Source organism: Sorex araneus, chromosome X (genome assembly GCF_027595985.1).
Source record: "Sorex araneus isolate mSorAra2 chromosome X, mSorAra2.pri, whole genome shotgun sequence".
Lineage (NCBI taxonomy): Eukaryota > Metazoa > Chordata > Mammalia > Eulipotyphla > Soricidae > Sorex > Sorex araneus.
Genome location: NC_073313.1, coordinates 16,195,485 through 16,211,203, shown reverse-complemented (window position 1 = coordinate 16,211,203; position 15,719 = coordinate 16,195,485). Strand labels below are relative to the sequence as shown.

General features: G+C 47.1%; 2 protein-coding genes across 3 annotated transcripts in view; both read right to left on the bottom strand.

Moving 5' to 3' along the window:
- Nucleotides 1–1,617: 1,617 nt before the first annotated feature.
- Nucleotides 1,618–2,610, bottom strand: MAGEB17 (MAGE family member B17). The gene has a single exon (XM_004612262.1). The coding sequence runs from the start codon at nt 2,608–2,610 to the stop codon at nt 1,618–1,620; it is 993 nt and encodes a 330-aa protein (XP_004612319.1).
- A 5,329-nt stretch (nt 2,611–7,939) lies between these two features.
- The window catches only part of GRPR (gastrin releasing peptide receptor), a 48,671-nt gene continuing 40,891 nt past the window's right edge, over nt 7,940–15,719 (bottom strand). Inside the window, exons 3-4 of one of the 2 annotated variants that reach the window (XM_055121944.1) lie at nt 14,703–15,082; nt 7,940–9,830 (exon numbers count right to left, since the gene is read on the bottom strand). In XM_055121944.1, coding sequence (XP_054977919.1) covers nt 9,773–9,830; nt 14,703–15,082 — 438 coding nt within the window. In that variant the 3' untranslated portion in view covers nt 7,940–9,772. Of the gene's footprint in view, nt 9,831–14,692; nt 15,083–15,719 lie in introns of those variants that run through there. The other variant, XM_004612212.2, reaches the window with a different exon arrangement.

Below are 15,719 nucleotides of genomic sequence, written 5' to 3'. Positions count from 1 at the left end.
GCCTGCCTGTGTAGGGCGTTTATGTTGGAGGGCATCTACCTCGAATCTCTTTCCTGCTTACCTCCCCCTTTGAAACAATTTTTAAAAATTATTTTCTTGAGACACGGTGTTCTGGTGATTTTCAAAGTTTCTCAGAGTTGAGTTTAGGCTTTACCATGTTCCAGCACCAAACCTAGCGTCAGGGTCAACTTCTGTCCACCAATGTTCCCAGCTTCCTTTCCACCCTCCAGCCTGTCTCCTTGACGGGACATTTAAGTTTGGTCAACCAACTTCCAACCCCACACCTTCCACCAGTGTGTCCCCTGCTGGACTGGAGAGATAGTACAGCAGGTAGGACACTTGCCTTTCACATGGCTGGCCTGGGTTCGATCCTTGGCATCCCATATGGTGCCCCAAGCATCAGCAGGAGTGATCTCTGAGTTCAGAGGCAGGAGTAAGCCCTGGGCATTGCCAAATGTAGTGCCCAAACCCAAGTCAAAAGCAAAACAGTGTGTCCATTTCTCCCTACCATTGTCCCAATGTCCCGCACCTTGGTGCTTCAGGTTTAGGCGTTTGGGCCTGTTTGGTCTCCATGTTCCTTTCTTTCTTCTGCTTCTCTTGTGTTTGTTTTTTTATTGAATCACAGCAATTACAAAGTTCCAAAGATATTTATGACTGAGTTTCAGGTGTACAATGTCCCAAGGCTAATCTCCTCACCAGTGTCCACTACTCTCCACCAATGTCCCCAGTCTACTTTTTTTTTATTAATGTGTTTTTTTAAAATTTTGATTTCCCCCATTTTTGAAGTGCCATGATTTTTAATACCGTATCAGGCGTCTGGAATCCCATTATCTCTACCACCAGAATGACCCCTTCTCTTCACTAGCGTCCCAAAGATCCCCTCACCCCCAAGCCCCAGGTAAGCTCAGTGGTATAGACCAACTTCCTCCAGTTCTGTGGCCTGTGACCAGTAATGTGTCCCCATGTTTCTGGCAGAGGCTGCTATGTCACTTGTCAATGTAGCTCCAGACCTCTCCAAAAGGCTGGTGTTCAAGTCACCCTTGCAGGACAAATGTACAGTGGCCCTGAATTGTAAGTCAGGAGACTGCATTCCTCTCAGATTCTTGCTTGGATAAGCTAATAAGCAAATTCAGGTCCCTACTAATTTTACTAATTAGTAAAATTTACTAAATTTACTAATTACTACTAAAATTACTACTAAATTTACTAATAAAAAATTAATAGTATTATTAGTTAAACCAAAAATCACCTTTTCTTTTTGTTTGTTCTCACTGCCTCGTTAGCCAAAGATTTCGCTGTGGCTCTTCTTTCTCACCCTTTACAGCAATGCTCCCTTTCCTTGTGTGGGGTCACAAAGACGCAAGGCTTTTCATACTGTTTGGCAAAACGCAGACTTTTAACTCTCCTATTTAGCCACAAATGCGGAAGCCCCATGATGCCTAACAGCTTTGGAATCTAAAGAAACCTTACAAATAGAACACACACAGGAACACAGAAGGGCACATTTTAAAGCAGTGTATTCAGAACACCACAAAGAAGGCATGTATTAGACGTTCACCCCTGCTGATTAGAATGATGCAAAAGCACCCTTTCAGGCTTAAGTCACTGCCAGGGACTTTATCTGGGGTTGTTTTCAGACCTGGCCTGGCCACGGGCCCTAGCGTGGGCAGAAGCAGCAATTTTGGCTGTAGCTCGGGCTTGGACACGCTCTTCTTCAGCGCGCAAAGCCTCTTCATAACAAGATGAGAAAGTGCTAGGTGGTGTGCCATTGACCTTAGCCATAAATTCCAGCACCTGCATCTTACTGACTTCGTCACGGGCTCTGGGACCCCACAGGAATTCGTAGCTAGGTGGAACCTTACCAGGTACCTGGCGGTATTCCAGGTACTCCTCATCCACCAGGTCTTTGGTGATGAGCTTCCTGGGTTCCCCAAAGATGAAATGCTTCCTGCCGTCATAGATGCCCAGCATACTCAGAAACTCCCACATATCTTCCTCCGACACCCGATTGCCACTCATGAAGATGACGCCGAGGAGAGGCATGAGAAGCCCGCTCTTGGGGAAGTCCGAGCCGTCATTGTTTATGTTGTTTTCGTTGACAAGGTCGAGTTTGCTGATGAGCAGGTAAGTGTGATTGGTGGAGTCAATCTCCTTCAGGTCAAGGCCGAAGACGAGCTCCATGCGCTCCGAGGTTCTATGCAGGACCTCAGCAAAATGCGACCTGAAACTGTTGCCGATGAATTTCAGCATTTCAGCCTTGGTGATAGGCTCTTTCAGTTTGTATTTGTGCAGCAGAAAATGCATTAGAATGTCTGCCTTCTGCGTCACGGGGTCTTTGGGTGAGAAATCTGGGTAGCCCGGGGGCCGCTCATACCCAGCAGAGGTGCCCGGCTGGCTGCTGGGGGGCTGTGCGGAGCTGCAAATGACAGTCGACACAGGGTAATAGTACTCATCAGCTGCTACAATGGCTTCGGCTTCTCTCTGGAACTCAGCACGGAGTATTTGGCGCTTCTCCTGGGTACGGCGCTTGCTTTTCTGCCCCCTAGGCATGGCTGTGGGCAGAGAAGGTGGGAAGAGGGTCAGGGGCCACCTTGGAGCATCTTCAGCCATGGCCTTCCTTCACTGCCTTTGAGGTCACTCTAGAACTCCACCGTGGAGTGGTCCCTGAGTGCTCTCTGAGGTTCTCAGCTGGTCCCCTGAGAAACTCAGAGAGCAGAGAGGGGGTGTGCAGCCAGCACTGCAGTTTTCCAGCCTTGCCTATCAGCACTGGAGCAAGATCCCCCTTGTTGGTTCCTCTGAGACAACCCTCCCTGCCCTGTGGCTGGTTTTCCTGGTCTTTGGTCTGTTTCCCTCTTTCTCTCTTTTTTAAAAAAAAAAATTAAATTTATTTTTTAATTGAATACCCATGAGATAGTTACAAAACTTTCATGTTTGAGTTTCAGTCATACAATGATCGGGTACCCATCCCTCCACCAGTGCACATTCTCCACCATGAATGTCCCCAGTATACCCAGTTCCCCTGTTTCTCAGACAGGCTTACCACCCCCGTGCCCAGGACCTGGGGTGCCTCTGATGAGCTGCAGCAGCCAGGTTCTCAGCCACTAAAGCCCTGTAAGCTCAGCCCTGGGCCTGTCCCCCACAAGTGAAGCGGGGTGAACTCTCTCCCTGGAGGGGGACTGGTGGGTCCCTGTTTCCTCACTCCTGGCCTAGGAGTGCACCTCCCGTTCTGCCCTGTTCACGGTGAACTCAATGTCTTCCACTCCAACTCGGGCTACGTCTTCGGTGGGTCCTGTTCATTTTATTCTTTTTAATTTGGAGAGAGGGTTAGGTACTGCTGGTAGTGGTGTGGGAACTGGCCCGTTATCTGCATCCACATCATGCATTCAGCCCTTAAAGCCGCGTCCTTGACCCTGGCCACCCTTCTGTGCACAGAGGAGACCATCATGAACACTCAGGGCCTTTGCCTGGGAGACACTAGTTCCATCATGTCACCTCCTGCTGCAGAACGGGAGCACCAGAGACCCATGCTGTCCTCTCTGGGCCTTTCCAGTAGAAGTCAGCCACAGATACCACAGACACTGCACTGCCTCCCAGAACTGGGGTAGGAGTCGGGTAGGGGTGCACTGGAGGACAGTGTGTGTGTGTGTGTGTATGTGTGTGTCTGTGTCTCTGTGTGTGTATGTGAGTTTGCTGGGTCTCCATCTCCATATCTGGTCAGTCCTGGAGACCCACTCTTTTTTTTGTTTTTATTGGTTTTGGGGGCCACACCCTGCTACACTCAGTGGCTTTGCTCTCAGTAATCACTCCTGACTTTGTTCCAGGGACCATACGGGATGCAGAGGATGGAACCCTAGTCGGCCATATGCAAGGCAAACGCCCTCCCTGCTTCCACCCCCAGTCACCAAGTTTACTCACTGGACTGCACACTCATCTCAGAAGCCATCCCCACCCCCATCCCACCCCCTGCTGCTTTCTACTTGACAGACATATAAAAAAATAGAGCAGGGGGAGGGACTCGACACTCTGCAATGGAAGCAAATCCTGAGACATGGTCAATAGATCTGGGAGGAGAGCCTGGGACGGGGACACTGGTGGAAAGATCTGGAAACATTGGGGAGGGGATTGGTGCAGCAGCTCTGCAACTGTAAAACAGCCTAGAATTCAATACTACTGTCAACTGTGAAGCCTCGGAAAAAAGAAAAAAGTAAAATAAACCACACATGAAACTACCCTTAGCAGTATTGTAAATCATGGTGCCTTCATCAAATGGGGCGTGGGGATTAGAATCTAATAAAATAAAGTGAGAGCAAAGTGAGGTTCCTCCAGACCCGGTAGTTGGGGTGGGGGATACATCTGAGGGGCAGGGGACCGGACTGTTGGGAACCCCACTGAAACATCAAAGCCCCAGCTTCTCCCCCTCCCTCTCCTCGCGGGGTGCCCCTGCCTCCCCCAGCCTCACGTCCAAACCCTCAGGTCCCTGGGTTGCTTGACAAGTGGTGGGGGCGCACCCCCTCCCTCTCCCCCTCCCCCTCCCCCTGCCTGATGACAGCGCTGGGGCTGGTCCCCACCCATAGCCCCGAAGGGAAAGGGCCCCTCGCTCAAATCTGGGGTGCTTCCAGGACTCGGGTTTGACTGATCTTGGCGCCTGAGGCCAGGCCGGCTCCGGCTCCCGGGGCCTTCGCCCACTTTACACGCCCCTGATTGTGACGTGGCCTGTGAGCGTGGACCTGTATGACGTCATAGTCAGGTCTCAGCCAAAGGCTGGCGGAGTGGGGCCATCGGTCTACTTTCAGGACTACTTTACCTGGACTCCTGAGATTCCACGCCCCTATGGACTTTCCCTCAACTCCAGATAGTCCACGCCCCTTGGGGCCTTCCTACCCAAGGCCTCACTGCAGCCTCGGCTGCCCCGGCGCCCATGACAACGGGGCTGGCGGTGCGGGCATTCTAGGAACCTGAGTGTGACCAATCCCGTGAAGCCACGTCTCCCTTCCACCTCACACCCTCTCTGTGGGCCCCAGAAAGCCAGCTCGGGCCCCTCAACCCCCCCCCACCTCTGCCATTACCTGCCTTAGACTGCACTCTTGATCACAGCAGTCCCTCTCGGCTGTCGCATCTCCATCAGAGGTCCGGGTGCAGCCGGCGCTCCTCTGACTCAACAGTGGGCCACACCTTCCTCCGGGGAACGTCACCCCCACCCCACCCCCACACTGCTGTGACGCGCTGGACGGAAACCAGGCCTGAGCCCTGGGGGTGCGTGCGCCTGTGGTGGCAGTGGTGGTGCTGGTGGAATCTTTGCAATTGTTACATCCTCACCCCGACGCCTGCTACTTCCTGGGTCTCCTCTGTGGGATGGGCCACACCCAACGAAAACTCCCCTCACAATGACCCTCTCGAACCCCTGGAGGCCCAGTGCAAGGACTCATTTAGGGCCCAGCCTGATGACTCCCTCCGATTCCTCTAGGTCTCGGGGGGGAACTGTGCGGCCTTCTCCATAGAGTGGTGGTGGGCGGGGTCATTTCTTCATCCTTTAGGAAGACGTATCACCAGTCCCAATTACAGTCAAAGGGAACCCAAGTATTGCTGTAAAATTGGTCCTGGCATGTGAAGGCGTGCCCACCCCTGATGAGTGATTGTGCTACAGATGAAAGTTCCTTGGCGGTTTTGTGATTTTTAAAAAATCATTTTGGCGCCACACCCAACGTTGCTCAAGGCTTCCTCCTGCCTCTGTGCTCAGGGATCACTCCTACCAGGCTCCAGGGGTTGGTATAGTGTGCCGGGGAATCAAACACTACTCAGCCCAGGGCAAACACCCTATCCTCTGTACTATCGCTCTGGTCCCTGTTTGGCAGCTCTATTGGGGGTGGTAAGAAAAGTGAATATTACTATTTGCCAAAAAGGTAGATGGACTCTCACTCTTCCTGCCTTACTTCACCGACCTGTATTCCAGGCTTTAGTTGTGAGGCTGATACCATAATACTCCACAAAGAGTTACAGAATAGTCCTGTATAGAATAACTTTCCCTCACAATGGTTCCCACTGTGAACCTTGCCACTGGCCAGAGGGGTGCTGGGAGGATTGGGGGGTGGTAACTGAGCAGGGTGCTTTCTTTTTTTTTTGAAATTTTAAAATGTATCTCTTTATTTTATTTATTTATTTTTTATTGAATCACCATGTGGAAAGTTACAAAGCGTTCAGGCTTAAGTCTCAGTTATACAATGCTCCAACACCCATTCCTTCACCAGTGCACATATTCCACCACCAAGAATCACAGTATACCTCCCCCCACCCCCCAGCCCCCAACCCTTCCTGTGTAGCTGATAAATTCCACTTTACTTTCTCTTTACTTTGATTACATTCAATATTTCAACAAAAAACTCACTATTATTGTTTGGAGTTTCCTCCCCACAAAGTCGGACCGAGCAGGGTGCTTTCTGTTATTTACTTAAAGAAGGTAGCTAAAGGGTGTGGGGGTCTGATCAATTGTTTCTCTGGAAAGGAGGTAGTAAGTCAAATCAATTTGTTTGTTGGCTTTTGGGAACATGCCCAGTTACCCAGCAGGGTTCGGGGACTATTCCTGACTCTTTGCTCAGGGGTTACTTCCAGTAATAGTTAGGGGACTATAGGTTGTGCCGGGGATCGAAACAGGGTTAACCATAGGCAAGGAACATGCTTTAGCCCCTTGTACAATCTCTCCATCCCCAGAACATGAATCAACCTTAAATATCAGTTTGGGTTTTTGTGTCCTGTTGTTTTCAAAGATTTTGTCTGCTTATAGTCCCATCTAATCCAGGAAAACTAGAGATAGAGAGTCTACTTGAGGCACAATTATGAATCGCTTTTAGCTGTAAAGCATGACACTCTCAGGAAGCAATTAAAATGGAATTACTTAAATGGTGGGGGTTACATGCCAAACACCCAATGAGGGCAGGGTCAGGCCGGCGTGGCAGGGATGCTGAGGTATCTAGGAAGCAGAGGCTTCTCCCAAAGTAACCCCCCTGGTGCTGCTTATACAGTCCCCCACACTTGGTCTGGCTGTCAATGTGACCCTCAAGGAATCTTCTGATTGGTTAGTCATGCCTGATTATGCCTTCTCATCATCAGTGCTGGGGCAGCCCCCATTTGCAACCGATTATTGCTTCCTTTCTTATTCTCTGATGCCTTGAAGCCAAGGCTTTTAAAACTTACAACTCCAGTCCCCCAAGGCAGCAATTGGGACTGCCTATCCAAAAGATAAAAGTCCATGCTCTTTCCCCCCTGCAATTGGACATTTTGATTTCTTCCTACGGTAACACTTGCTCATGCATGAAATATGTTATTCATCGCAGCATGGTTCCTACTGACAAAGTAGCAGAAACAACCTAGACGTTCATCAAGGAAGGTGGAAAAACTACAATAGGAGGGAGATACCATTTGGGGAAGAACGTCATATAAAGGTATGGAAAAGCCTCCAAGATACGGGGTGTCGTGAAACAAGCAAGGGGTGACAAAATGCATAACAATATGCTAACATTTGAGTAAAATGCTGGTGAGAGGCAGAAAATCACTGCAGAGAGTGTCTGAGAGGATACAGATATATTTGAAATGGTCGTAGTGGTTACCATTGCAGGGACTGGTGATGGAGGTGAGAAGTGGAAGGGCAGAGTTCACTAATGACTTCTTGGGAAAACTTTCTAGGTTTTGGATGTTACACCATGAAAATAGCTTACTTATTCGATAATAACTCAACTGCTTATTTTAAAACTAAAAAAAAAGAGAAAACTCTAATGTTCTGTGGAAACAGCTAGAGTCCTGATGAAAAAATGCAAGATTGCATTTTTGGCCTCACCCCTTGATGTTCCAAGTCAATACGGATGTACATTTTGCTACAAGCTTGCTGATTTTGATGTAAATGATCCAAAGAACGGAGGAACTAGGTGGCTTAAGATCACAGACTATATTCATGCAGCAGCTGTACTTTTATTGAACATTGAACACATGCGTCTCCCCATTTCATCCATTAGGCCTTATATTAAGAAATCAAATTCGTGTTTATCTTCCATGACTTCAATATGTAGGCCTAGTTCACTGGAGTTGACTCGGTGTCACATGGATCAGGTACAGTGTGATAGAAGCAGTGAAAACATTTCTTGAAAAACAACACAATCAAATCTACACACTTCACAGGTAGTTTCACATGGTGACACAGTTAAGTTTACACATTTAAAAAGGATTTGAATCATTACATGAATATTGTGAACTTCATAAATAATTTATTAGTCTAAGGCGTCTAGGGAAAGCCAAGCCATGACATTATTTATATTATACCACACCTGGAACTTGTTCTGAATTATTCAACACCGAGCACATTTTAACTCAATAAATATTTACAATTAATAATAACAAGTGCAATGATAATTTATAAAATATGAGAATGGTGTTTAAAACCAAAGCATAAAATGATATTAGTTTGTGACATGGATTTTTTACAATTCACTGAATTGACCCCAAGTCCTATTGACTTGAATGCACAAAAGATCATTTATGTTTGAATCATTTAAGCCCAGACAACAGAAAGATTTTTTAAAATAAAATAATCTTTACTTGCTTAATGTTACAGTCTATCCATGTCAATATATAAATGATAATAGCTAAACTGGAAGCAAGTGATGAAAAATTGAGATCCACAACAGGCCCACATTATAGAATGTATCTTAAACACTGAAATCCTGGGTTATACTAAAAACTGCCAAGCTTGTCTGGGAATTAATGAGTAGTGGAATGTTTGAGGTTTCACTGTTCACCAAAATAATTCGCGTAAAAGACCATAAAATTATGTGAGTCCTTTCATGTTATTATATGACCTTGGGATGAATTTTAAATGGGTGAGGGGGAGTAGTCTTCTAGAAATGTGATCTGAGAGAGGGCAGGGAGATGGTGATGTCTGGGTTTATCCTAGGAGAACTAGGGCTCAGCATTCAGATGCCCACATCCATTCCTGAGCTTATCACCTTTGCTTTAGTCCAGGAGAGAATTTTCTATTACAGGCTACTCATATCTTCATGTATTAATTTTCCAAGCTCTTGGAAACCATCCACTGTCATATCTTACTCTTGGGAATGAAATAGGAGTGGGTGGTTATACTTCTTCCTGACACCATTTTTTCCTCTTCACCAATGCTTTTTAAAAAAAATTTCCTTAGTTTGTCACAGAATCAAGTGAGAAATTATTCTGATGTCTTCCAGTTTTAATTGAATTGTGTATCTGGAGGGCAATCACATGAAAGGACTTCCTTGTCCACCTACTTTATACTGCATTTCAGTTCTTCTTGTATCAAGTCCTTAACTTATGTGCTTAGAGACATATGTGATCAGCTTTGTGTATATTCTTTTGACTCTACAATACTTCAGGCCTTTGGACAAAAATCTAGAGAAGGGTACCTAGCTGCCTAGTATGGTCTATAACCTAATCTCTTGTCTAGGGTATGTTTGTGAGGAGATGCTAAGCCATGGAATGAACACGGACTTCAAAGAAATCCAAGTCGACGCTGATACTCTGTCAATCAACTGTGCTCTGTGACCCTGGGAATGTGAAGGAGTATCCATGAGCTCAGTTCACCATCAGAACACTTTCGACGGTGCTTGCAAGAGTGAACAGAAATGTGTTGAGCTTCGTATCTGGCATATCATCGCTGAAGTGAGCTCCTCTTCAACTCTCCTAGAGCAAGAGAACTCCAACCAAGTGTCATCTCAGTGTGGCTTGTGTTTCTGCTTCTGAGGCTTCCGCTCTTCTCTTAGACTTCTACTTCTTTGTGATACAGAATGGTGTTCGCGTTGAAGTGCCTCTCTCTCCTGGAAAGACCAATAACGACATTATTCACTTCCTTATGCCAAGTGAGTGTAACAGACTCAATTTGAGGACAACAATCAAGCTTGCAAGCTTGAGAAATGATGCCTAGCACTGTTCTTTAGCAGCACCGTAGGGGCCACGAATGCAATCCAGTCGCATAATAGGGAATCCCCTTTCATTAGTCAAATAAGACACAATACTGGCAGTTTCATATGTGACAGCCACGGGCCTTTTAATTCAATAGAATATGATCACTGTATAAGTGAATTTAATATTTACAAATTCCCATAGAAAGGGATGCATAGTAGCTATATGGCTAGCAGGGAAGGCTTCAGTTAGATGAAACGATGAGCATACAAGTAATTTATAGACCCTGAACAATGCCAGGCAAAGGCAAAATATTTTTTAAATTAATCATGAACATACAATAGTTTAATCCAGGGACACTTAGACTGATACATGCAATAGTGGAAGTTTTTGGTTGTGTGTGTGTGTGTGTGTGTGTGTGTGTAAATTCCACTGAATTCATTTCTTCTTTTCTGGGGGTCACACTTAGGGATAGGTTAACTCCTGGTTTTGACCTCAGGAATTGCTTGCGTTGGTGCTCAAAGAACCAGAGAAGAATATGGGATACTGGGGATTGAACCTCAGTCGGCCTCATGCAAGGCAAGTTGCCCTACCCACTGTACTATCTTCCCAGGCTCAGAACTCATTTCTAAGGTGAAACTTCAGAAAAGAAAAGTCTGTTTCCATGGGGGCTATTTGCTGATTGCTCTGGATATATTCAGCTAGTGTTAGTGCTTAGTTCCTGACAAAATAGGGGTATCTTTGAAGGTCAAACTTATGGGGAAAAGCTACTTGAGATGGTCTTGTGCTGCTCATGTTTGGTGCGGAGGCTCCAGGGGGAGGAGGTGAGAGCCTGAGGAGGATGGCTGTCTGTGGAGGTACAGGATAAAGCAGAGCTGAAGCGCTCACACAAAGACTGGGCCCGCGAGAGTGACGAATTTCTTTGTGTTCAACTATTAATCCATTGTTCTAAAAGTTGAGCCCCGAAATGTGCCAAATGTGCCACATTCCTCCCAGCAACCCAGAGTTCATTCTAAGTTATTCTCTGGTAAGATCTCCTTCCTGGTGTGGCTGTGCAGACACAAGCAAGACCATATCCCTAGGATGTGGCAAATCCTATCAGTCAGCTCTCATGCCCGGGCTCCCAGGCCAAGTGTTTCTAGTTCGTTTCTGGGAAAAGTGGCTTAGATACTATTGAGCCTACAGATTGAGGACGTCATTCAACTTTGTAGTCCCCAAACAAAGCTAATCTCTCTGATTGCCAGCCATTTGGTACATGGATAGACTCAGAAGCCAATAACGAGTGGCGACTTTTGGCTTAAATGAAGACGTCATAACCGCATTGCACGCCCATGCCCTATGGCCAAGTTCATTTCCTTCTGCTCCATATGCATTTTTAGACCGAGCTGAGCTCGGGTCATCTGATGTAGCCTTGAAACTGTTTATTGACCTACGGGTCCTGCATCTCTCAAGATGAAACCGAACTGTGGGGCCAAGAGGGGAATCCGGGGTTTGTTAATGAGGTGGAAGGCTGGGTTTGCGGGTGGCCAGACAAACAGGGCTTAGCCGTCCACATTTATGGGGACTCATCAAACCAACAACAGGGAGGGGCTTCGAGTGTGCCAAGCTGGCGGGAGGGTGAGGGGGGGGAAATCATCTTGCTGTGGAATATCACTCCTCACGGCAGCTGCAGTCTCCCTGCCGGCGGCAGTAGCTGGTGGAAAGACTGCTTTGTTTATTGCTTAATCTATCACTGTTGAGTTGCCCGCCTCAGGGAGGCTCAATTTAAGATAGATTGAAAGGTAGTGTCTGTCAATTGAATAAACACAGATGGTTTTCCACAGCAAAAATTGATTTTTTTTCCCTTGCCAAAGACATAAGCGCTAAACGTGATTATCTTTGGAAGCCAGGCGTGAAATGTCTTAGCTCCAGTCCCTGCCACACTTGTGTCCTAGCAGAGGGGTAATGCCACCTGGGGGCTTGGGTCTCTGTCTGTCTCTCTCTCCCCAGGATTTTAGGTTCTGGAGGTGAGGCGGATATCTGACTTTTTCTAGCAAAGGGGTTGCGATCCCAGGAGGAAGGTTTGAGTCCATCCATCAGTGGAGTCGTAAGATCCTTTTCCAGTTGGCTAGGGAAGCCCTCCTTGACTGGTTCATTTCAGAACCGATAAGATTTGCCTAAGTAAGTTCCCCTAGACTTCAGCCCCCTACTGCTTTCTCAGAAACTAGGAGAGAGGCCTGACACCCCCTTTGCCATGGTGTTACCAGAAGACTCAACTCCCGAAATAGAAGTTGCTTCTGAGATGGGTGAAGAACTCCTTTGGGAGCCTCAAATGCTGCACATTTTAGTAAGCAACTGGGCCCAGAGACATGGATACCCCAGAGTTTTGAAGAAAGCTAAGGGTGGAAGTCAGGAGCAAAAATTTAAAATAATGGGTGCACCAAGGCTGAAGAGAGGTGATGAGGAATGGAAACTGATGTTGGATATTTTCTTTGGGGTGTTTCTCTTGAATTTCCAAAGGCAACAAGCCCTGGGGACCGCCTTCATCCCCCAGGCCCAAGGAGCCCCTGGAAGTGATAGAAAGCCTTTCGCAGTGTTGCTGTGAACAGAGGCCGGGTGGTGGCAGAGGATATACCAAAAGGGGTAGTGGTAGCAGCCTTGCAGTTGCTGGAAGCACGCAGGGAAATGCTTTGGGGGCAGAGCTAGAAGCAACGAAGAGATTCAGTGGCCAAGAGCAGGAGGTGGAGCTGGAGCAATGTCCTCTCATTTTGAAATTGGGGAGAAAAAAGGGAACTTGATGGTCAAGGGCATATAGCTAGAGACAGTTGGGATGGCAAGCTGCCATTGCCTTGTCAGCGAAACGGTCTTGCTTTTCAGACCCGCCGATGGAGGTAGAACTTCTAGGAAGGCAAGTGGCCACAGGGTAGTGGTGGCTGTAGCAGTCAGAAGTGGCTGGCTTTTTCTCCAGCCAATGCACCTGTGAACACAGATCTTTACGACTGTCTTGGTCATAACTTCCTTAGCTCTGCAAACGCTATGCACTTTCTCCTATCAATAGACAAAAATCTCGTAACGTGTCCTGTGGACCAGAGAGCTGACAGTTCTTTCTCTTTTGGAACGAGGATAGTCAGAACTAAGACCCTCTTAGGGTGTAAGGGAGCTACTTTACAGCACACGGGCAGATTTTTGTTTGTTTGCAGGCCACACCTGACCAAGTTCAGGGCTCAGTCCTGGCTCTGTGCTCAGGGATCACTCCTGGCAGGCTCAGAGATTGTATGGGGTGCCAGGGATTGAGTCCAGGTTGGCCCTGTGTAAGGGCAAGCGCTCTCCCTCCTATACCCGCCCCAGATTTTGACTATCTGAATGTGGGTGTATCTGTTTGCAATCTGTCAGAATTGGTCAGCACTTCAGCTGAATTCACTGGGGGGTAAATAAAGTGAAATAGTCAAACTCTTCTACTCAGAAAAAAAAGGTAAGCCTGGTATTAAGAGTTAAGCACGTGGTCTATTTCAATAATACACTTTAAAAGCAGAAACTATATCTGTAGCTGCCTTTCAATCAGTTCTTCAAGGATCAGTTCTTAAAGGTAGCACCTACCCCCCAAAACTTTCTAGAAAGTGTATCCATCTCCTCCCACAGACTTTAGGCGAAGCCTATGTTAAATAAAATCATACTTCTCTGTATGCTTAGACCAAATCCCTTTTTCCACCACATAAAACTACTGCCTCAGTGCAGCCAACGAAGACAGCCAAATCTAAATAAACAACATTTGGCTGGAAATCCATATACCCAGAAGAAATGCTGTAATTTAGCACCTATAAACGAATTGCTATTATCATCAACTTCTCCGCTAAAAAACCTTTCTCTTCTCCAGTGACAGTGAACCATGGATGCTGAGAGTTGGGAAACCGCACAAAGAACCTTCATAGTGTTAATGCTCAGATTGTAAGCGACCCTCCCCTCACCCACATTCACCTCGTGGTCAGTGGCAGTTCTGCCTCAAATGCACAAGTTTTTCCATGTCCTGAGAACAGATATTTTACAAACAACCCATGCTCCCCTGAGGATGTGTTTAAAACTGACTTTTAGTGTTATCAATTTGAGGACTTCTCCTCATACTCAGGCCTCTTTCATAAAGTTGCTTTTTCATACTACCAGTGAAGATAAAATTTCCTTCATTTGTGATTAGGAATATTTCTATAAAATTACTCAAGTAATATTTTTGGATTTTTTTCACCCAGCAGTGCTTAGGGTTTACTCCTGGCTCTGTGCTCAGGACTCAACTCTGGCAGTGCTGGGAGTCGGGGGCATATGTGATGTGGGGATTGAACCCAGAACAGCTGTGTGCAGGGCAGGTATCTCAATACCTGTACTATCTCTCTGGTCCACAAATTTTCATTTTTAAATCACAAACTTTTAACAAAGATGTGACAAGGTGGGACCTGGCACCCAGGGGATTCTCAGTATACAGTGTCTCTTATTGAGATCTCGTTGAGTGTGTAGTCTCTATGAATTCAGAGGTCACACCTGTACATTGAGACTGGTGGCTTAGAATAATAATTATCCAATTTGATCCCTTTTCTGAAAATGGGACACTTGTGGTCTCCATCAGTCTCAGTATTCACACGTTGCAGTGGCACCTGGGCTCTTGTGGGCCTTTCAGCATAATACACGGGCACCACTCATGAACCTCCAAACGGTGTTTGGAGGATACAGAGAGGAGCCCAGGTGTGAGAGTTATTTACCAACCATAAAGCAAAGAGACAGGGGTCTCTAAGGGGTGGGGTCAAGGGTCAGTCTAGACATACCCTTCGTGACAGATGTTTCCATTGATGAGGCTGAAGGTGGCCACGGATGGGTGGGTGGTCTTGAAGGAGGTCACACACGTGGTACTTCTGCCGGTGCTATGAGAACGACCCAGCAGGCCAGGTCGGCAGCAGATGAGCTGAGTGTTGAACTGTTTCCTGAAACTCTTGCTCAGGAGGTAGAGGGCAAAAGGGTTCACGCAGGAGTTGGTAAAGGCCAGGAGGCGGGCACAGATGCTGGAGACAAAGTGAAGCATGGAGGTGTCCACCTCTGAGTAGTGGTAGGAGCGGTACAAGTAGATGACATGGTTGGGCAGCCAGCAGACGGCAAAGAGAGCCACAAACACCAGCACGGTCTTGGCCAGGCGCTTCCGGGATTCGATCTAAGGAGAGTCACACACAGAAAGATAGATGCAGGGACAGTGAGGGGACCGGGGGGTGCAAAGAGACAAAGATTTAGAGAAGGAAGGAAGGAAACCAGCTCACAAAGCCACAGCATATGAGAGAGGACAAGAGGGAATCCATGAAATGGGAGGAAAAGAATAAAGAAAGAAAAAGTAGAGGCAGGAACAGAGAAATGAAGAAGCCCAATCAGTAGCCCTCGAGGCAGAATGCAGGGAGGTCTCATGAACACCGTGGATGACATGCTCCAAAGGACCGCAGAAGGCAACTACAGAGGTGCCCCCTTCTCAGGGAGCACTGGTATGCTTTAGCAGCTACAACCTTTGTGTCTTTCTTTGCTCCACAGGGAAGAGAGAGGGAGAGAGAGGGACAGAGACAGAGACAGACACAGAAAGAGAAGCAGAAACAATTTGGCTCTTCCACATTGACCAAACCTAGAGAACTTCCTATTATTGCTTCTAAACCTCAATTTATTTCTGTATTGGACTCTAGAAACAATCTCTTCAATAAAGTGGGCTTCTCCTCAACCCCCGCCCCCAGGGAACTACAGGTGGGAACTATGGTCTCCTGGATCAACTAGGGTCCCAGTGACCTTCCTCATGGAGAGTGCTTTCCAGC

Bases quoted from the DNA above. Each gene is read 5' to 3' on its own strand.
- MAGEB17 (XM_004612262.1), bottom strand. From the start codon at position 2,610: ATGGCTGAAGATGCTCCAAGGTGGCCCCTGACCCTCTTCCCACCTTCT.